The sequence below is a fragment of the Strigops habroptila genome, chromosome 5 (assembly GCF_004027225.2).
Source record: "Strigops habroptila isolate Jane chromosome 5, bStrHab1.2.pri, whole genome shotgun sequence".
In the NCBI taxonomy this organism is placed as follows: Eukaryota; Metazoa; Chordata; class Aves; order Psittaciformes; family Psittacidae; genus Strigops; species Strigops habroptila.
The window spans coordinates 82,898,222-82,920,398 of record NC_044281.2 but is presented as its reverse complement, the minus strand read 5'-3'; the positions used below and the strand labels follow the sequence as shown (position 1 = coordinate 82,920,398).

Genomic DNA, 22,177 nt, shown 5'->3' with positions numbered 1-22,177 from the left:
CATAAGCAGTAAAGACCAACACTGACTAAATGGCAAAGATGTAAGGTCAGACTTCCAGGTAGGACTAGGGAAACCTGAACCATCTGTGGGTTTATTGGGCTCTCCTGGTGTTAAGGAAAATTTCCAAGCTCTCTCAGCTACAGTGTTCTGTGCAGCCAGCTGCTCCCCCAACATACGCTACTACTATTACTACTATTTCTGCTATTAAAGAGAGCATTTTCAGACAAAGGTAGTAAATAGCTTGTGAGATAAACCTCTTGCCGACACTGGCTGGCACTGCTTCTTCCACAGACAGTGGTCTAGTGTGTAGCACCAGGATGATGTTCACCTTCTGTCCTCATCTAGCTCCCTCAGCCGCCACCTCTGCCACTGTTGGGTGATCCCCAGAGCAAAAAATGTTTGTTTGTTCTGTAGGTCTATGAGGAACTCTCTGTTTTGACAACAGCCAGGTTACACTGGCCTTCAGGAAGCCTTGCTCAGTGGGATGCCTCAGCATCCTGGCTGTGAGCGCCCAGACAAGGGGTGTGCTGCTGCCTGCTCCCTCTCCATCCCACCCTGCACGGGGCTGCCAGGTGCTTCATTCTACCTTAGGATGACACTAAGGAACCTCACACTGAGCAGGACCATGCCTTGACTTCAAAATGTGAATCGCAACCTGAATACAACAAATTAAAAGTTCTGTTCCACTAAAAGTAATATAGCAGAAACTGGTTTAAAACGCTGCATACTAAAGGTAGTGTCCCTCCACTGACTTCAGTGGAAACTGGACTGGGCTTAAAGTGCTGGCTTCAGGAGCTCATGGAGAACGATCTCTTTCCTCAAGAGGTGAGGGCTGCGTACACCCAAGCCTCGGCTGTGTCAGGTGTGAGCTTAAACTCCACGCTGGCTCCTGTGGCCCTGGACACAGACACCAAGATTTCTGACGATGCTTGACTGAGAGGTTGCTTTATGACCTGAGTTATCCCACACTGACAGCACATCCATGCGAATAGTAACATCACTTTTTGCTGCGCACCATCACAACTTACTGAGCATGATGTGTTCAATAAATAATAAAGCAAGGCAACTGTTTTGGAAGAAATCTGTCCTATTAACAGACCAATCTATACGTCTGAATACCTCTTGGAAATGGTTGTTAACAAAAACATACATAACACACATAAGCAGATGCAACTTAAAGATACAACTTACCAATCAGTAATACACCACCTTGTTCGAATGAAACCTTTTCTGGACCACTTGCACTGAAAAATAAGCAAATAAGAATCAGTTACCTTAAGCAAAGGATTACTGGGAAAGTGAAATGTACTTACACAGAGAATAAAATAAACCAAAGTTATCCATATGCTGTAACTAATGTGCACGACACAGATTGAGGTGCCCTGAAACACACACTGTGTCTCTTCTAAATCCTGGAATTATTTATATTCTTGGCCCTGCAGCAGTTATAGACTTACATGTAGAATTAATATAAGCCCTGGTAGTTGTTTGTAGATGAAAAATAACCAATTAGGAAAGCTTTACAACCGTAGTTATGCTCAGCCTAAACCAGCAAATTCTTCCTGCCTATACACAAATGTCTTGGCTTCTTCGTAATTTTACCTGGACTGTAAAGTGTCAGCAGAGATTTACATCAAATTAAAATGAATGAGTTGTGCTAGAGAAGCTATTTCTTCTGCTGAGCCAACCCACACAGTATTTCTATAAAAGTTAAGGGGAATTTAAATAATGGCAAAACATTACATTTATCAAAACAGCAACAGCCGCGAGAAAGCCACAAATCAGCTCGTGCCAACATATGGCACTTATGATACAGCAAAAGGATTTTTCCAGCACCACTCCTAAGCCACTGCCATAAATTACAACCTCCCACAAAAAGACATGATTCTGCATCCTATTTATTCATGGTTAACAATGGATGTGGGGCTACGCTTATGTTCTTGGTAATTAATATTGCACCAGAGAGGCCTAAGGAATGATGCCTGTGATTCTGCAGCAAAAGATGCATCATGAATAAAGTGCCAGCTGGAGCGGAGCACCCGCCACTCAGGGGGTGTTCCTGAGGCACGGCCCTCTCGAGGGACTTACCCACCTCCCCGTGCACAGACAGACCTCACAGAACTGTGCAGCCCCAGCCAGTGCTGAGGGGGTGAAGTGCCTCACAACACCCACATGGGCTGTTTTCTCACCACCCTGCAGATGATGGTTACCCACCTCCCTCCCTCTTCAGGCACCAACATGGTAACCACCATCAAGACCAACCAGACATAACACCTCTCCTTTACCACGGCCCCTTTCCCACTGGGGTTCTTGCACTCAAAACATGGCCTATGAAGATTTTGAAGTGTTTATTTACTGAATAAATAATAGCTTTTTGAAAGCTTGAATGTGAAAACTATTTCTGATATCTCAGTAAAGATAAGGTCTGATAAGGTCTCAGGAGAGACCTTGTAACAGTCTTCCAGTGCCTAAAGGAGCTGACAAGAAACCTGGAGAGGAGCTTTGGACAAATGCCTGTAGGGACAGGACAAGGGGAATGGCTTTAACCTGCCAGAGGAGAGACTGAGATGAGCTCTGAGGCAGAAGCTCTTCCCTGTGAGGGTGCTGAGGCGCTGGCACAGGGTGCCCAGAGAAGCTGTGGCTGCCCCATCCCTGGCAGTGTTCAAGGCTAGGATGGATGGAGCTTGGAGCTGGATGAGCTTCAAGGTCCCTCCCAACCCAGCCACTCAGTGATTCTAGCCGGCTTTCTGTAGCTCATGGGACATACATTAAGAGAGAATATTCTTAAAGTTCTTTTCCAACCTAAATAATTCAATGATTTTATGGAATAAGATAAACTAAAAAAAAAAACACATGTTCAGCTAAATGTAAAGATTTCCTACAAACAAAAGGAGAAAAAACCTCCTAAACCCAGAAGGGTTTTACAGAGCAAAGGGACTTCTCTTCCAAGCGCACACAAGTTTACACCTCCACCCCCCAGGTCCCCTGGACCTGATGGCAGCAGTTCTGTAACCACAGATGGACAGACGGGGGAATAGGTGTTTCTGAGATACTTAGTAACGAACATCAGTTGTTTGTTGGTGCCTATAGGTTCTTAAGTCTTTTAAGAATTTGGGCTTTTGGAAGCAAGTGCATTGGCCTAAGTCTAAGAAGGTCGTGTTCAGTGAAAAAATCCTAATGGTTCACTCCTCTGAAATCCAGCTGATGGCTGCATTCAGAGGGGAACTAACTCACACAAATCCTTATTACTTTTGTCTTAGAGGAGCACAACTGCTGACTTTTCCTAAACTGCAGCTGTAGTGAGAAAACCCTTGTGGTGCCTGTAAATATCTACTTGACTGGAAGTATTTTTAATGTCAACACTGAAAAAGAACCTCTTCCATAAGTCCAGCAGTGGCTCTGCTCACTTCTGAACGCTGCCTGAGGGCGGACACACCACAGCTCCCAACACGTTGGCTTTCACGGCTGAACTACAAATCCCATAATCCAATGAGGTCTCTTCTGTTCACAGTTTCTGTGATGCTCATGACAGCACAGCCAGGAGCTGAGCTCTGGCAAAAAGTCAACATTTATTCAAAAACAGAACAATGAAAAAAGTTCAATGCTAAAACCATTCAAAACTGGCTTAAATCTAATCTCAATCAAAATAGGGGAGCTCTGTCATTTTAGTCTTAAAAATAACTATATTGAGCTTTTAATTACTGGATCACAATACATAGAACTTAAAATCAAATAGTCCAAGCCTATGATGAGGCCCAAGATAACAGCTTGAATCAAGCTGTCAGTTTTCATTTGCTGTTCTCTTCTTTGGCAACACAATAGGTACTTCAAAAGATGTAACACTAAACCAGGGCCAACTGGATCACACGGCTTAGAGCCATATCTAGCTGAGTTTTGAGCATCTCCAAGGACAGTGGTTCCACAACCTATCCGGGCCTCTCTCCTGCTGTTTACCCCCATGGTGAAATCTCTTTCCAGATCTAGTGACATCTTCCCTTGCTGTAGCCGACAACTGCTGCCCTTGTCCTGTCCCTGTCTGCTACCCAGAGTTGCCAGGCCCTGTCCCTCAAGAGCCGCCAGTTGGCCACTGCAGCCAGCGGCCCATCTCCCCCTCTCCTGGCAGCACAGGGCTCACTGGCTTCTCCTCCCACATCCTGTGTTCCAGCCCCAGAGGTGCCTCTGCTATTGCTTGCTCCAGTTTGCCCGTCTGCCTTGTACAGGGGCTCCAAAAGAAGACACTGGAGATGTGACGTGGCCTTAGAGTGCCAGTTAGATGGAGTCGCCTCTTCCTGGAACCTAGCACATCCTGAGATGCTGCTGGCCTCCTTTGCCACCAGAGTGATGGCTCATGTCCAAGTTGCTATCCAACAAGATCTAGGTCCTGTTCTGTTTTCTGGGCAGTCACCACCAGCCTGTACCACTATGAGGTTATCCCATCCCCAGGGACAAGGCTTGGCATTAACCTATGCTGAACCCCACAAGGCTCACGTCAGACCATTTATCCAGCCTGTTGAAGTCTCTCTGAGCAGCAGCCCTGCCCCAGCGTTCTGACTGCTCCCCCAGCTTGACACCCACCCTGCGAAGCTGAGCGTGCGCTCCATCCTGGTGTCCACGCTGTTAACAGAGGTGTGGAATAGTACAGATCCCAGCGTGGACCCCTAAGGAACACCACCAGCAACCTGCTGCCAGCTGGACTGCGAGCCTGGTGGTTGGGCAACTTTCCATCCATCTACCCAGTACATTTCACCAACTGGGTTACAAGGACGCTGTGAGAGACTGCATCAAAGGCCTTGATAGAACAGGGTACCCAGAGAAGCTGTGGCTGCCCCATCCCTGGCAGTGTTCAAGGCCAGGTTGGACACAGGGGCTTGGAGCAACCTGCTCTAGTAGAAGGTGGCAGTGATTTGGAACTAGTTGAGCTATAAGGTCCGTTCCAACCCATAAATCAGTCTGTGAACATCCACAGCACTCCCCTTGTCCATGCAACTGGTCATCCAGGAAGATCTGCTGCATCACCTTCCCACGCCTGAGGAGAGGCCACCTGGGATCCTTCATGAAAACGGCTGGGATATTCATGTGTTCTCAGCTCTCAGGAACTCCCTGGAGTGAGGAGCCTCACAATGCTGCCAGCCAGATCGCCTTCTCCCTTGCTGTGCCCTGCCTGCTGCCACGGCTCACACATGTACAGTTAGCTTAAGGTTTTGTGCAATCAAAGTGTACGAGACCGAGAGCCCCGTTGTCAATCACCATCCCCTTCTCCAGTGGCCATCCCACAGTACTTTGGTTCTGCCACTGATGACCTCACCAGCACAAGCAAGACCTGTGTAAATACACTCGACCTTGGCACTGCTGCCTTACTCTGTTTCACACAAGCCTGCACTGATACAAGCTGACTAAAAGGTAGTTGCAACACAGTCTGTGTTTCACGACATGGCAAAATACAGAATTTCTTACAGAAGCGTGGTGTTTCCTCACCCGTACACTGCACGTATGGCTTCAAGGGAGGCAGGATGTATTAGAGGTTATTTTGCCAAAAATTTAATAATGTAACCAAAATTCTGACATCTCTCTGTTAGAAGTCCTTAAAAAAAGAATGTGTTTTAAAGAATACGGTTTAAAAACTTGTAGTTACATTCCACCAGCCTTTTCTTTGTGAATAGAGTCTCTCAGGAGATCGCGCTGACCTTTTAAAACCCCCTAGAAACACCACCTACATAAATAACCTCTGCTACATCGGGTAAAAGGACCTCCAGACAACATTAACATGAAGAGAGAGGTTATAGAGGGCTAATGTCAAAAAGCACTGTGAGCAATAAGTAATGCACACAAACCATGATTGATAACGACTAGCACAGAGCCTTAATTCATCTTTTCTCCATCATTTTACTGAGAGGGACCATATCAAATTAAATAGTGACCCAGCAAGGGTTTATTCAACCATACAAAGCAGGGGCACGAAGGAAAGACGTATTCAAGTGGCAATGACTGCAGTGTAATTGCAGCTCCTTAAAGGAACACCCCAGTTCTGAGGAAGACCCGCAATCTTGCACATGAGCAGCCAGAACAACTGAGGCACCAAGAACGTTCAGCACCAACAGGCCCCTGTCACCAGGGTGAGAGCAACCCCTCCTCCGAGCCACACGCAGGAACCCACATTCCACAGACTCAGACGATCCTCAGTGTTTAACTAGCCAGGGAAAGGAGTGTGTGTTATGACAACTACTCACAAAACCCATGCAGAATGTAGTTCCTGCCCCAAAATTACCTCCTTTCTTTCGTTAGATCGGTGTACAGAACTGGAGAGTTTATTCTCTTGTGTTTTTAGGAGTTTGTATACAAACTGCCCAAAGTGCCTTTCCAATTTCCCTGTATTTCAGAGTAACATGCAGAACATGGGGAACTCAAGCCCAACTCAGGCTCTGAACACCATCAAGCATTGTAACAGCACTATCAGTTATGTTTTTACTGCTAAAGATTTTTAGAAGTCATTACATAAATTTAAGAGTCTGCAAATGAAAGTATCTATGGCACTCATTAAAAAATGTATCGTGAGAGCTGAAGGACATGAAGTCAATCTATCTAATGACAAAGTCTATTATGTAGTGTCATTATTTAATTGATAATTTGCTTTTTCACATAATGCTTTCATTAACCCTTTATTTATGAGAAAATACAGTATGAAGAATTTAGTAAGAATATATCTATTGGTAGAAAACATTTAAGTATCTGTGCATGACATATGCAAACATAAGAAATATATGATAAAATCTACACTTGCTCCACTTATTTTCACATACCAAACCATGGGACATGCAAATCATCACTGCTGACAGCTTCTTCCTATACATGTCACCAGTGGAGGAGCCAACCAGCAGCAATACCCAATTCCTTCACTAGAAGTTATTTTAGGGCAGAAATACAATAATCATGCAACATTTGAAAGAAAGGTCAATGTAAGAAAGTCGCGAGTTACCATGTGAAGTGGCAGAAGGCCTGTGGAAGCAACGGGTACCAGTACCCACGTGGTGGGGCAGAGGTTCAGGGGTCCCTTCTTCACCTGCTAGACAACCACGAAGGACCAAGGGGATGAAGGGGTTGCAGAGCATGGTGTGAGGTCAGAGCGGCCCGGCCCTGCCCCTGAGGTGCAATGATCTACATCATTGCCAGAAACTGCTAGAATAATGGTTTGTGTGTGCAAGTGCAACACAGACACCCGCCTCTTCCCACACTTCACATCCACTGCCAGAGATTTCTTCTGTTTCACAAGGCACCTTCTTTCTTCCTCCTGTATTTCAATAAACTCCCTGAATAACATTTCAGTCTCCAAGAATTCCTTTCCTTGGAACAGCAGAATTTAGGGTTGAAGACGTATAAACAACAGACCTAAATTTTAGCTGCCCAACCCCACGTATGACAGTGACTCTGGAGCTTATTTCACTCTTTCTGAGAATGCAAAGTCTCATTACAAACCCTGTTTTATAAAACAGTCTTTAAAGGGAGATAATTACAGCAATAAGGTTTATACTATGAAGGTAACAGCAGCACAGAGATAACATGACACAGAAATGCCATCAGGAGGTTCCATGTCTTGTCCCAAAATGACAAACTGGGATCTCACAACAAATGTGCTGCTATGGACAGGATAAGCCTAACTCAGCATGTCACCAGTCTCTCCTCCAATTAAGATTTTCTTTAGCTTTTCTCTATACAGCCACCTTATTGGTGGAGCATATGACTTAAAGTAGTTACAAGAGCAGCAGTGGTGGACGGAAACATGATGGTTCGGACCTTTCACTCGGCCAAGCAAAATCCAGCACAGAAGATCGGGGAGGTACTTCAGCTCTTACTGGAGAACGTCACCCTGCCTAGGCAGAATAAAGCACGGACACCAATGCCTCTGTAACACAGAATGGCAATGGTTTTGTTGTGTAGTTTGTGTATTTCCCCACACCAACCTGTAAATTACCTTTACTCATAACTTGAACACTCTTACTTAATTCCTTTAATTTCAATAAATAATTAATTTGTTAATAATTTCATAGAATCACAGAATGGTTAGGGTTGGAAAAGACCTTAAGATCAATTCGTCTATTTAACATTAAGAACGCAAAGGTTAGTAGGCTCTGGACTTAATACTGCCCAGTAGTCGTACCACTGTTTAACACCTTAAATACAAAAATGTCATCCTTCACCTTAGATATACACTGCAGCTGAACAACATATGTATTATGTATTTTGGATCACTGATGTGCTTTAATATTTCCAAATACAGTATTTGGAAAGAAGAGCCTTTTGGAAACAGAATTTAAAGAATGATAGCTTGGGAAGGAGGAAAGAGAAAATTCTTTCTTGCACATTTCAAAGCCACAATCTTTATTTTCAGTTTAACAAATAGTCACTAGCTGCTCCACCATCTGTAAGCCAGCATAAAACCAGACAGAGCTGATATAGATCATCTGTACACTCTCACAGAGGTATCTACATTTTAAAATAGGAGAAAAAATTCCTACTGCATGTCCCAGAAAGGGGGTACCACATCTTTCACCTTACAGTATTAAGTCTCTTCTCAGATCCTCTGTTAATAGGATTCCTTTAGCCAGCAGATGGATTGTGAATACAGCCAGTTTCATCTACTAAAAGACAACATAAATCATCATTGAGAAAGGAGAGACCGCAGTAAGGTTATCACCATACAGCCTTCTCCATGAAAGGTTTGCATTAAAGCATTAGTGAAATTAATTCATCTTTCACAAGAGCTTTGAGCAGTATCTGTGATCTATGATAACAACCAATTTCTCACTATGGGGAAAAAAATTACTCAGGCCTGATAGACTACACAAATCTGCTTTTTTTTAAATGGCCTAACATTATCTGGAGTGTTGCTCCCAGAGGCATCATTTGAGTCTCATGCCGAGCCAAGAATAGCCATAAATCAAGACAGAAAGTTTTGTTAGTTTTATATGCAGTGGGCTGTAATTATTTTGAATTGCATTATGCCTCAATCATTGTAATTACTTTTAGATCATCCTTAAGCAGCAGTAATAAAAAGAAAAGAAATCAGTCTTAAACTGTTTCTCACACAAAACATTGTACTTGTGATATGAGAAGTGGCTAAAACACACAAGAGCATGTAAATGTGATGTTTGGAGATATGCTGCTCACGCTTTCTGCTGTGACAACTCAAGTTCTCAAACTAGACATTATTTTGTAGTCTTTGAATTAGCATCATTATTGTCAACACTTCTCAAGGAAGAAAACAACAAGATTAATTTTAGCTTTAAAAATAGAAATGTGTCTATCATAGAATCGCAGACTGGTTTGGGTTGAAGGGACCTTAAGGCTCATCCAGCTCTAACCCCCTGCCCCGGGCAGGGACACCTTCCACGAGAGCAGGTTGCTCCAAGCCCCTGTGTCCAACCTGGCCTTGAACACTGCCAGGGATGGGGCAGCCACAGCTTCTCTGGGCACCCTGTGCCAGTGCTTTAGGTTCTTATTTTAGATGCTTCTTGGGCTCTGAACCTCATAGCCCTGTAGCTAAAGCAGCACTGCAGAGTGCACTGAATACAGGAGCTACTGCTCCAAATATCAGTGTGCGAACACCTGATCGCTGAGCAGAAAATGAACACGATCCCTGGTCCACAGCAGTGTGGGAGAGCCACTGGACCCAGCCACGTCTCCAAGAGCCCGCGAGGAGCTGTTCGTGTAAGAGGCGTAACAGATGATGCTGAGCAAGTTACACATTTGCCAGTCTGATGATGAAACAACAGCAGGAAAATAACGATGGGAATTGTTCTCCCTGGTACCAGTGAGCAATCCATAATTTGGCCTATTGCTGTTCAGTGCTCTCAGTATTACAATCAAATCATTCAGCAGCACTGTTCGTTTCCTACCCTGTTGTCAATCACCCACAGTGCTAGAGCTTAGAGCTTACTGCTGATGGAGGAGAAAAACAAATAGCTGAGTAACCACCTGAAGGGCCTTCAAAATGATGGAACACTTCATAGGAGTATTTAAGATGTTGATTCACAGGAGGTAAAAGCTAGTAAAAATTAGGGCAAGGGAGCTTCCCTTCCAGCACGGAGATACAGAAATAATTCAGTATCAAAGAAAAGAATAACCTACATGCCATGAACCCCATAATTACCCATCGACGCTCTCCCAAGCACACGTGCACTGTGTAAATGGCTCTGTGTATATTTACAAACTCTAAATCAATTTTTAGAGTTTATTAAGTTCTTCCTTGTATTAAAGCAGTAACATGCCTGTTTGATGCACAAATGTAAAACAAATCCAATAAATCTGTTCACTTGGCCTGTAAACACTAACCACTGAACACCATGTTCTAGATGTTTTTAAGAAATTAAAAATGAGCAAATAAAAGTAAGCATCAAAGAAGAGAACTGCAGGCAAAGACTGCTTGCATGTGCAACTGCACTTGCAGGGGCAGCGGAAGGAAGTCCTCAGCTGTGATTATGCTGCTGGGTTTGACAAGACCTTCATCTTCACCATCACACACACAGCACTCCCCAGTTCTTACGAGAACAACCAAACCAGGGAGTAGCAAGGCAGTGCCAGAGGAACACATCAATATGTTTTCAAGTCAGGTGAACTCTTGCACCAGAATGAAACCCCTTTTCCTACAGGCTGGCAGGACTGCAGCGACTCCTCACTGTACCAAACAGGAACCAGCATTGCTTCAGCTGTGATCCCGGAGCGGCTCCCGCTGAATACAAATGGAATCCATTCAGAGTCATGTTTCCCCCTGCCAAGGAGTAATTCTCCCTGAAACGGACTTGCAGTTGGCACTGTGGGCCATTCCCTTGGTTTTAAATGCACAAACAAGCCTTTTCATCACTGTCTCCCTCCCTCACAAGGGTTTCCAACTACACAAAGAACTCCATTTGACTTGGGTAAATCCATGCAATGACTTAAAACACACATTATAGGTGACAAGAAACTGAGAAACAAATAAAAACCCAAGACTCGATTCTGACCTTATTTACACTACTGGGAGTAGCAACTCAAGTCACCAGAGCAAATCAGGATCAAACAGAGTATTTGGGAATGCTCCGCGGATTGTGCATACCTCAGGGAAATAATCCTGTGGAAACTTCTCTTTTTCCAGCATCGGCGTGCTTTCTAGAGTGTCAGAGTAGATTTCTTTGCCAGTAACCTTTTTATACTTCTTAGCTAGGAAGAAACATAAACCAAAATTAACAGACTTATTTTTAGCATCATATGCAGCTTACAGCACTCCTTGGCAAAGCAGTGGCATCTGCAAAAGAGGTGTTAGGGCCTCGGCCAAAATACACGAGCATTGAGCTGTTGTGGAGTTAAAAAGAGAGCCCACTAACCACATACAAACTGGAGTCTCTGCTTCAGTCCTCTAGAGGTGAGACAGCCACGGGTACTGGTAGTTTTACTACCCTGAGCACTGTACAGTGCTGGAGCTCTAATTACAAGCCAGGTCTCTGCACACCCTTGCACTCAAACTTTCTGGCATGGTTCTTCCAGGAGATGCTTGTTTGTGTTCTCAGCCAGCATCCAGCAATCCATGCTGGGTGCTTGACAGGGAAATTAATTAATGCAAAACACATTCAGGTACAGAATGTTACTTAGGAGCAGTGATTATCCGTATGTTTCATCCACCATCCCCTGTTTTCAGGTTTTAAGTCCGCCTACCCAAGCATCAACTGATGTACATCTGTAACACATTATTAATCACATCTTTTATCCATCCAACAAGTACTTATTGATTTAGGTTATCTCACTTTCTGCCTTTTCCTTTAAATCATCAGTTTTGACCATCATTGTTGACTTAGTGTCTGGCCACACTTGAGTTTTCTGCTGGGCAGGCTGTGGCCTCTAGTGTGGTTCTCACTCTAGAACTGACTCTGTAACGCTGGGGGAGCTCCTAACGAAGGATGAGTTGACCACAAGCAGAGCAGCCTATTCCTCTTGTGGAACTGATCTGAGGTAGGCTGGTTTTTAATTAACAATTGTCTCTGAAAACAGAGGTGACATCCTCCAGTCACCCACTGAATCGTTCAAATACTGCAATGCCCTGAGACAAAACAAGAAACATGAAAAAAAGTTCTTATATAGAGCTCCAGGGAGACGTCAGAGCAGCTCCCAGTGCCTAAAGGGGCTACAAGAAACCTGGAGAGGGGCTTTGGACAAGGGCCTGTAGGGACAGGCCAAGGGGAATGGCTTTAACCTGCCAGAGGGGAGATTGAGATGAGCTCTGAGGCAGAAGCTCTTCCCTGTGAGGGTGCTGAGGCGCTGGCACAGGGTGCCCAGAGAAGCTGTGGCTGCCCCATCCCTGGCAGTGTTCAAGGCCAGGTTGGACACAGGGGCTTGGAGCAACCTGCTCTAGTGGAAGGTGTCCCTGCCCGTGGCAGGGGGTTGGAGCTGGATGAGCTTTAAGGTCCCTTCAACCCAAACCAGTCTGGAATTCTATGGTTATACGAAGAGACTGAATGTTTCCCTCGGGGACAAGAGAGTAGCAGAGAATACGATGGGGCAAACCCAAGTGGTTTACTGAGTGGTCTAGAACAGGAAGAATAGAAATTTCTTACTGTTACATCCTAAACCAGAAATGGAGACACCAATGGAATTCAGAAACAGCCAGGAGAAACCTGACTAAAAAAGAGGACATTAATTTTCTACTTAACACATTATTTTGATGGGCAACTTCCTGCCCAAGATTCTCTTACTGAGCAAGATCCTGAAAAAGCCTGGGTATTCATAATGATGCAAATACCTACAACTCCAACTGAACTCAGACACTTGAAAACCCTTAGAGTAAAAGAGAGTCTTATTTTTGAATGGCCTTCACTGATACTAGGCCTCTGAACCAGTTCTCCTGATCAGATTATTTCAAACCAAGAAAGTAAAAGTATCTTGCTCTGGGTATATGGAGAAGATGAACTGGACTCACTCCATTCAAATCCCGTATTGGCTGCTTGGTGACCTTGTAGTCACCCACCTCCAGACTATCCATTCCTGGCTATCAGCACAGGTCAACATGTGCATTTAAACCTGGAACGGGTGCTGTGTTTGTCAAAGAGACTTAGTGGTAAAGCCCACCACTTTCCAAAATCTTTAATGGACACATCACAGACAGAAGGAGCACAGACTCTTCAGCCTTAGCAATCGATCTATGGATATATACAGCTCATGATCAAAAGGTTCTGCCTCTCGATCCACTTTGTACTTGGTCTCTCCTGATCGGGGCAATGTATGGCCATGTCTAAAGTCAAGAACCTGACTTAATTTACCTAACTCTTCCAACAAGGAATTTGGGAGCTATCTTACAGCTACCATTAAGAGAAAAACTCCAGAACAACGATTATCACCAAGGGCCCTGAACTGTCCAGTTCTCCTGGGTATCTGGTGGAAATACCAAGCAATACAAAACCTTGTCACTTGGAGTTGTCTAGCTAAAGTATTTTATATAATCTGAGGAAGCATTTACTGCAATGTATCTGGATATCTTCAGACGGCAAAAAAAGCATCATTCTCTATGTGCCAATCACTTTGAGATCTGGCTCCCTCAGGAAGATTAAACAAATACCCTGATAAACTAATGTGGCATTACTGTAGGTAGATCATGGATGGATGTGCCTCTTTCAAGAAGTTTAACAGTGTCAGCAAAACAATCCCGATGTCATTCAGGATACAGAAAACATTTGGCAGAACTGGAAGGACCCTGGGCACCTGTTGTGAGAACCTACGTAAAAGGTAGCACTTGGCAGAGAGGAGGCCCTTCACCATCACCCTGTGTTAACATCAATGCTATTTACGACCCAGCGATTCATTTACATGCCATGTCTTTTCCAAATAAAGATACCTGTGCACTATTTCTGATTCCAAATCAGGGAAAAGGAGATTCTTTCTGTCAATCAAAGCAGCGGATGAAATCTGGGCTAATGCCCAGGCCAGCAAACCCTGCTGCTGAATGATGGCCTTTTGGAACACACAGCTTGCCAAGAGATTAACTTGTAAGCAAATGTTTGGGTCTCTGACCACTGTAAAAGAGTCCAACACCACCTGCACTGTAGCAAATAATACATGACGCTGTAGGAGAAAATTGTTCTCATTTTAAAACTCAAATAAGTTTTCTGAGAACTGAAAAACAATCTTTTTTTTCTTTTCCAAAGACTGTATTAGTCACATCCAACTCTGCAGTGAAAAGATACAGTGATGTTGTGGGAATATTGAATTGTAGATAAACATCTATTCTTTGCATGCTTTTGAGTAGAACCAAAATTTCATAATGATTTTTGTCCAGAGAACGTTTGTAACTGTTTGGATTTTCCCTCTGATTTAAGGGCTTACTACACTGTGAAAATGTCAATAGTCAAGAGAGAAGAGGCAAGTTTTACACTTCCCCTGAAAGATGGGAGTCTTCAGGCTCGTATTTTACAAACACTACTCGGGGAGACTGATTCTGCTCTGCGTTAAGAGGCAGTGCGTGACTTATAACACGATCCACCGCTTCCTTGGGTTTTTATCAAGAGTTTGCTCTTTTCAAGCCATGACTTGGCCAAACACCTCTTGATGTGCAGCTCACACCCTGTCTGGCCTTGCTCAGGCTTTGCCAAGCAAAACAAAGCACTGAACATTTAAAGCATTTATTTTCTGGAACAAGTGTCTGCTTATTTCTTTATAGCAATTATAATAGTGACAATACTGTAATATCATCTATTTTCCCTACACTTTTTCCTTCCTTTTCTCACTTTTTCCTTCCTTTTCTCACTTTTTCCTTCTTATGCTTTCTTTTAAAAGCTATAGAGTAGCTAATAAGCTGTCAGCCAACAGTTAACAAACCCAGAAAGCTCCTCTTTTCCTAAACGACTTGTCACTTCCCTCTCTTGGACGTCACTAGAGCAGTCCTCCCCTATGACCGGCCAGAGGGAACTTTAGGTGGAATTCTGAGCAGAACGGGTGGGATGAAGCTGTGGGCTCAGGAACTGGTTGTGCAGATGCAGTTCTCATGTCACTGACACTCAAAGCCTTCACATGGCACAACGAATAAACTACTAACAGTGGACCAGCAGGCTGGGCAGTCCAGGGACAGCATCTCAGACCCACAGCTTCACCTGCAATGCCAGTTGCCTCCAGTATTTCCAACCCTGCACGCAGTTCAGCTGATAACACTGTCATTCCTTAGTGACTGCAAAACTGCACTGGTGTGGGAGAAAGACTGGCTATGACCTCGCATTAGAAGTCCCTGCATCACTGAGTTTTCCCGTATGGTCTCTCAGAAATAAAATCTACTCCAAACTGTCTAAAACATAGCTAAAAGTTTCCTTCTGCATTGAAACCAGTGATGACAGTGGAGTTATGCTGGCTGAATCTTGAATTGCTATATACATAGAACTACTGTTCAAACATCTCAGGGAAGGAAGACCCTGTACCCTCAATTATATGAGCAGAGAGAATCTGTCTCTACTGAGAACAAAACTAATGGATCTCTGTAATTAAGACAATCAGTTCACTCCACAGTTACCACCATTTCAGCAGTGTCTCAAATTAATGGGATGCTGGATGTAGTATTAATTTGATTCAGCTCAGTAAGCTAAATGAAGCTCAGAAGGGTTTTGTATTTAATATACAGACAGTTCTCCACTGAAATAACATAAATTTCACATAATCTTTTCTACATACACCCCAGGAAGCATTCAATAATTTTCTATGAGATTTCCGATATTTAATGTCCATAGCCTAGCATTCCTTTTAAACTTTGGAGATTTAGCAAGACCTCCAACCTGCGAGATCAATATGGGTTAAAACCAATGACACCCTCCTACTGACCTGCACTGCTCCAAAGTAATTTAAGCCATAAATCTACCTCAACTGCTTTGCAAAATGACCATCACAGCTGGACATTTAAGGTCCTGGTCCTATATCTGATCTACAGGGAAGAACCCTGTGGCCATTAAGAGTTCTTCTGAAATCATCAGGGATCTCTATGGATCCAAAGGTCTATCTGCCTGGGAATGATTAATGCACCAGTGTTCAACCTGTGGCCGCTCCACTGACTTCTTCGAGGGCTATAAAAGGTAAGAAAAGTCCTGTCTGTCGTCAGGGAACCCGCACGCACCAGACAGGAGCCCGCACATCCTGGAAACCACTGCTAGGCACTACCATCAGAAAGGCTGCCTTGATGTATAAACAACAATGACCGACATACAGTTCCTTTGCTTACCTTTAAAATCAAACTGGTAGATGTTTTTCAAAGATTCATGAAGAAAGTAAAAACTTCCCAGAGCCTGTAAAAACAACAAGAAATTATAAAAATGTCGACTTTGGCTAACTAAATCCAAAAATCATCGTGCTTTCCAAGTGAAATCCAACCAACCAACAAAACAAACCAGCAGAAATGAAGTACTAATAAATAGTTCACATTTTCTAAGATCTATACAAATATTCATTTCCTTTACTGCTTCTCTGAAGCTTCATAAGCCACTGTAAAGAAGGTCCCCGGCAGCTGACTGAACACAGTAAGGGCAGGATTCCCAGGTGGTCTGGTAGAAATGCCAGCGGGTGGATGCAATCAGTAATACATACAATCCCTTCCCAAACACCCAACGCATCCTTGCAGTTCCTTTATAAAAGCAGCCTGACAATTTCTGCTTCACTTTCAGAGCAAAACAAATGCTTTTGGAGACTGCAGGCCAGAAACGAGAGATGGGTGAGAGATTCAAGAGTGTTTGAGAGCCAGGTACAGATCTTCCATCCTACCACGCTGTGCAGTGTTGCTGCCTTTGCCAGCTGCAGGGCAGGAACACTACAAACCTGACCGGAGTGTTGGGAATATTTGTGCCGCTTGTACCAGCTTTCCATGCTGGTAACTGTTGGACAGTAATTATGATGCTGAGCAGTACAGAGCAGCGGATGCTCCCAGTGTCGGTGTGAAGCCACAGAGGTGAGTGTTTTCCCTGGGTGCACTGACCTGAAGAGAAAGAATATACAGGTGCCTTGTATGTTTGGTATGCAAGTAGCAGAGGGGCTGAGAGGTTTGAATACGTGGTAAGTTTCTTGACACTGGCAGAACTGGTGTGTCTCCAAGCATCACCATGAGCAGAGTTCAGTGCCCGCAACAATACATGAAGAATCTGAGTTACTATTGAAAATAAACTACTGTGTGTTCCTAGTTAGGATCTAGACAGGATGTACAACTCCTTCTGCTCATCTTGTCCTCAGTAACTGTTCTCTTTAGTTTTTCCTCAAAACAGTGACGTAATCCAGCTATGGAATTGTGCTACAGTTTTAATAGTCCATGACCGAGTAAAGCATGTCAGCACAGCAGTAATCTCTACTGTCTTAGAAATAAACTCCCATCTCAGCAAATCCATTTTAAAAGCATACCAAAGTCCACCCACATTCAGCAGAATATTAGTACTTCTCCCTTACAAATATTTAAGTACTTTCCTGGTTTCTGAAGGTTTCTGAGATCTTAATCTTCAACAATCCATTATTCCAGGCCAGGCTGGACGGGGCTTGGAACAACCTGCTCTAGTGGAAGGTGTCCCTGCCCGTGGCAGGGGGTTGGAACTGGATGAGTTTAAGGTCCCTTCAACCCAAACCATTCTAGGGTTCGGTGAAAATTAGAGCAAGCACCTTTCTTTGGGATACTACCTAAGCATACCCCTTAGTGGCAGAAGCACTTGGGTCCCAATGGGGGCACGAGCTGAACCGCCATCCATCCCAAGACTGATCAGGATGTGCTGGCTGACTGGTGAGAACAGCAGTCGGCCCACCATTGATTTCAGGACCCCATGAGATAGAGGAAAGCCACTCCAAATGACTGTGCATCCCACATTTTCTGTGTACCCACTGTCGGACTGCGGGGGTTGGGCTCACAGAGGGCCTGAGGGAACTCAGTCATGACCAGCCCGTGGTGCAGACACACGCATCACAGCAGTGTGACAATAATGCTCATCGCAATCAGTGTCTTACACAGGTAGAACAAAGAACTGAAGATCTGAAGTGCAAGAGACCATCTAGCCCAGAGGTGGGTCTCACACACACAGGTGAAATGCAGTGCAGCCCCTGCTGAGGCTGCTGAAGGAAGGCTGCAGGCTCACCCTGCCAGGAAGTGAGGGGCACCGCTCACCGGGTCCAGCACCACCACCCAGGTAGCACCCAGGGCATCCCAGACCCGCATGTTTTAGCCAGATGTGCTCTGAGAGACACACAAAGGCAGCTTGGAAAGACAACCCCATTATCACAGGAAGGACTACTTCTCTACCAGAACATTTTCCAGGGTTTGCAAGCTACAAATTCAGGCCATGCCTGATACACAACTGTCTAACTTGCACCTAAAAGCCTGGGCAGAAGAGGCTGCCACAACCTGCTGACACAGCCCGAGCTCCAACTTGTCCTGAAGCTTACAAAATTTCCTGAACAGGGACAATCCCCTGACTACCCGCTGCAGCCCTTCCTTCACATCCTCCCAACACTGAGCCCTGCTCCCTGTCCAGCAACACTCCATGGATCTGGGGGGCTCCAGCTGGGACACCCCCATTTGGCTCCACTTATGTCCCGGCAGCCTTGCCAAGACCTCACCTATGCATGCCGTGAGCTTGCTGCTTCCTTCTACTTCTTCACAGTCACATAATTTCCTCCAGTTAGTGAGAGGGAAATTACATATGAGAGTAAAGGAAAGTCAAGTGAGAAATGAAAAAGTGTTGTAAACAGACTTTATATTGGAATATAAAAATATATAAATTTTAAATGAGAACTTGATGAGCCTTTAAATACATCTGATGCACTCAACAGAGGTTGAGGGAAAAAAAGGCAGCCTGCCACTAGATAAGCCCTTATTGAGAAGTACAAAAGCAGCAATACATTAAACAAAAAGGATGACTGTCGTGGTTTGAGCCCAGCCGGTAACTCAGAACCACACAGCCGCTCGCTCACTCCCCCCCCCACTTCTTCCTCCCCCCGCTCCCGGAGGGATGGGGAGGAGAATGGGAAGAATGCAACTCCCACGGGTTGAGATAAGAGCAGTCCCGCAACTAAGGTATAACACAAAACCACTACTGCTACCACCAATGATAATAACGATTAGTGAAATAACAAGGGGAGAGGATACAATTGCTCACCACCCGCCGACCGATACCCAGCCCGACCCGAGCAGTGATCTGGGCCTTCCGGGTAACTCCCCCCGGTTTATATACTGGGCATGACGTGCTGTGGTATGGAATACCCCTTTGGCTAGTTTGGGTCAGGTGTCCTGTCTCTGCTTCCGCCCGGCTTCCCCTCCTCCCTGGCAAAGCATGAGACTGAGAAAGTCCTTGGTTGGAATAAACATTACTTAGCAACAACTAAAAACATCAGTGTTATCAGCGTTGTTCCCAGGCTGAAAGTTAAAAAACACAGCACTGCACCAGCTACTAAGCAGGAGAAAAATGACTGCTATAGCTGAACCCAGGACAGTATCCACCCCTTATTCCATACCATTCACGTCATGCTCAGATCCCACATCTCTCAGCACACCATCACCCCTGTCCCATATATACACATATATATACACCCACACCCACACACAGAGAAAGATATCGTTCCCTAGTCCATGGACCAATCCCTGTAAAATTGCTGAACTCATCCAGTCCATGATGTCAGGTTCCATCTCTTGTAATAGTCTTTCAGGGCAGGAGGGACGGTACATGGTGTTGGGTTGTTGCCTGCTGATGATACCGCCAAACTCATCTGGTCACTGCTGAGCTCATCTGGTTTCCTCAAAATTCATTCTTTGTTGAGGTGATGATCGGAGGGAAGTCAGGGTCAATGGCTGGTGACCTGAAGATATCCAGCTGGTGGGCTATAAAAGTGTTATAGAGCAGGCAACAGCGTACAATTGAGTTCATTGGCTGTTTTCCCCCAAAATCAAATCCCCTTGAGGTACACATCGGACTTCCCCATCTTCCCGCATTACCCACCAAGTATATCCAGGTCCCTGAGCAAAAGCAACCCCACGACTGGGTTTGCCTTTACCTGAAGCAGGAATAACCCAGACTGTCTTCCCCAACAAATTCTTTATGTGCACCACAGGAACTTTATCCCCCTCTACAGTACGTAAAAGTTCTGATTGGGCTGGGCCAGCCCTGTTGGCAGATCCCCTACTGTTGACCAACCAGGTGGCTTTTGGTAAATGTGTATCCCAGTGTTTGAAAGTCCCACCACCCATTGCTCTCAGTGTAGTTTTTAACAGCCCATTGTACCGTTCGATTTTCCCAGAGGCTGGTGCATGGTAGGGGATGTGGTATACCCACTCAATGCCATGCTCTTTGGCCCAAGTGTCTATGAGGTTGTTCCGGAAATGAGTCCCATTGTCTGACTCAATTCTCTCTGGGGTGCCGTGTCGCCACAAGACTTGTTTCTCAAGGCCCAGGATAGTGTTCCGGGCAGTGGCATGGGACACAGCGTATGTTTCCAGCCAGCCGGTGGTTGCTTCCACCATGGTAAGCACATAGCGCTTGCCCTGGCAGGTTGGTGGGAGTGTGATATAGTCAATCTGCCAGGCCTCCCCATATTTGTACTTCAGCCATCGTCCTCCATACCAGAGAGGCTTTAACCGCTTGGCTTGCTTAATTGCAGCACATGTTTCACATTCGTGAATAACCTGGGCAATAGTGTCCATCGTTAAGTCCACCCCTCGATCACGAGCCCATCTATATGTTGCATCTCTGCCTTGATGGCCTGAGGTGTCATGGGCCCACCGGGCTAAAAATAATTCACCCTTATGTTGCCAATCCAAGTCCATCTGAGCCACTTTAATCTTAGCAGCTTTATCCACTTGCTGGTTATTCTGGTGTTCCTCAGTGGCCCGACTCTTGGGTACATGAGCATCTACGTGGCGTACCTTCACCACCAGGTTCTGCACCCGAGCAGCGATATCTTGCCACAATGCAGCAGCCCAGATGGGTTTACTTCTGCGTTGCCAGTTGCTCTGCTTCCATTGCTGCAACCACCCCCACAGGGCATTTGCCACCATCCATGAGTCAGTATAGAGATAAAGTACTGGCCATTTTTCTCGTTCAGCAATGTCCAAGGCCAGCTGGATGGCTTTCACCTCTGCACATTGACTCGATTCACCCTCTCCCTCAGCAGTTTCTGCAACTTGTCGCAGGGGACTCCACACAGCTGCCTTCCATCTCCGATGCTTTCCCACAATACGGCAGGACCCATCAGTAAACAAGGCATATTGCTTTTCACTCTCTGACAGTTCATTATATGGTGGGGCCTCTTCAGCACGCGTCACCTCCTCTTCTGGTGACATCCCAAAATCTTTGCCCTCTGGCCAGTCCATGATGACTTCTAGAATTCCTGGACGACTGGGATTTCCTATTCGAGCTCGTTGTGTAATTAGTGCGGCCCACTTGCTCCATGTAGCATCAGTTGCATGATGTGTAGAGGAGACCCTGCCTTTGAACATCCAACCCAGCACAGGCAACCGGGGTGCCAGGAGGAGCTGCGCTTCAGTTCCAATCACTTCTGAGGCAGCTCGAACCCCTTCATAGGCTGCCAGTATCTCTTTTTCAGTGGGAGTATAGCTGGCCTCGGATCCTTTATATCCCCGACTCCAAAAGCCAAGGGGTCGACCTCGAGTCTCCCCTGGAGCTTTCTGCCAGAGGCTCCAGGTAGGACCGTTCTCCCCAGCTGCGGTATAGAGCACATTTTTCACATCTGGCCCGGCCCGGACTGGTCCAAGGGCTACTGCATGAACTGTTTCTCGTTTAATTTGTTCAAAGGCTTGTTGTTGCTCAGGGCCCCATTTGAAATCATTCTTCTTCCGGGTCACGTGGTAGAGAGGGCTTACAATCAGACTGTAATTTGGGATGTGCATTCTCCAGAACCCCACAACACCTAAGAAAGCTTGTGTTTCTTTCTTGTTAGTTGGTGGAGACATTGCTGTTATCTTGTTGATCACGTCTGTGGGGATCTGGCGGCGTCCATCTTGCCATTTTATTCCCAAAAATTGAATCTCCTGTGCAGGTCCCTTGACCTTATTCCGTTTTATGGCAAAACCGGCCTTCAGCAGGATTTGGATTATTTTCCTCCCTTTCTCAAAAACTTCTTCCGCTGTATCACCCCACACGATAATGTCATCAATGTATTGCAGGTGTTCTGGAGCTTGCCCCTGTTCCAGTGCAGTCTGGATCAA

At 45.2% G+C, this 22,177-nt stretch overlaps 1 protein-coding gene across 3 annotated transcripts in view; it reads right to left on the bottom strand.

The window, feature by feature from the left end:
• Window positions 1–22,177, bottom strand: part of INPP5A (inositol polyphosphate-5-phosphatase A) — a 222,461-nt gene that overhangs the window by 89,009 nt on the left and 111,275 nt on the right. For all 3 annotated transcript variants that reach the window (XM_030486241.1, XM_030486240.1, XM_030486239.1), the window contains exons 5-7: window positions 16,214–16,277; window positions 11,087–11,190; window positions 1,192–1,244 (exon numbers count right to left, since the gene is read on the bottom strand). In XM_030486241.1, coding sequence (XP_030342101.1) covers window positions 1,192–1,244; window positions 11,087–11,190; window positions 16,214–16,277 — 221 coding nt within the window. The remainder of the gene's footprint in view (window positions 1–1,191; window positions 1,245–11,086; window positions 11,191–16,213; window positions 16,278–22,177) is intronic.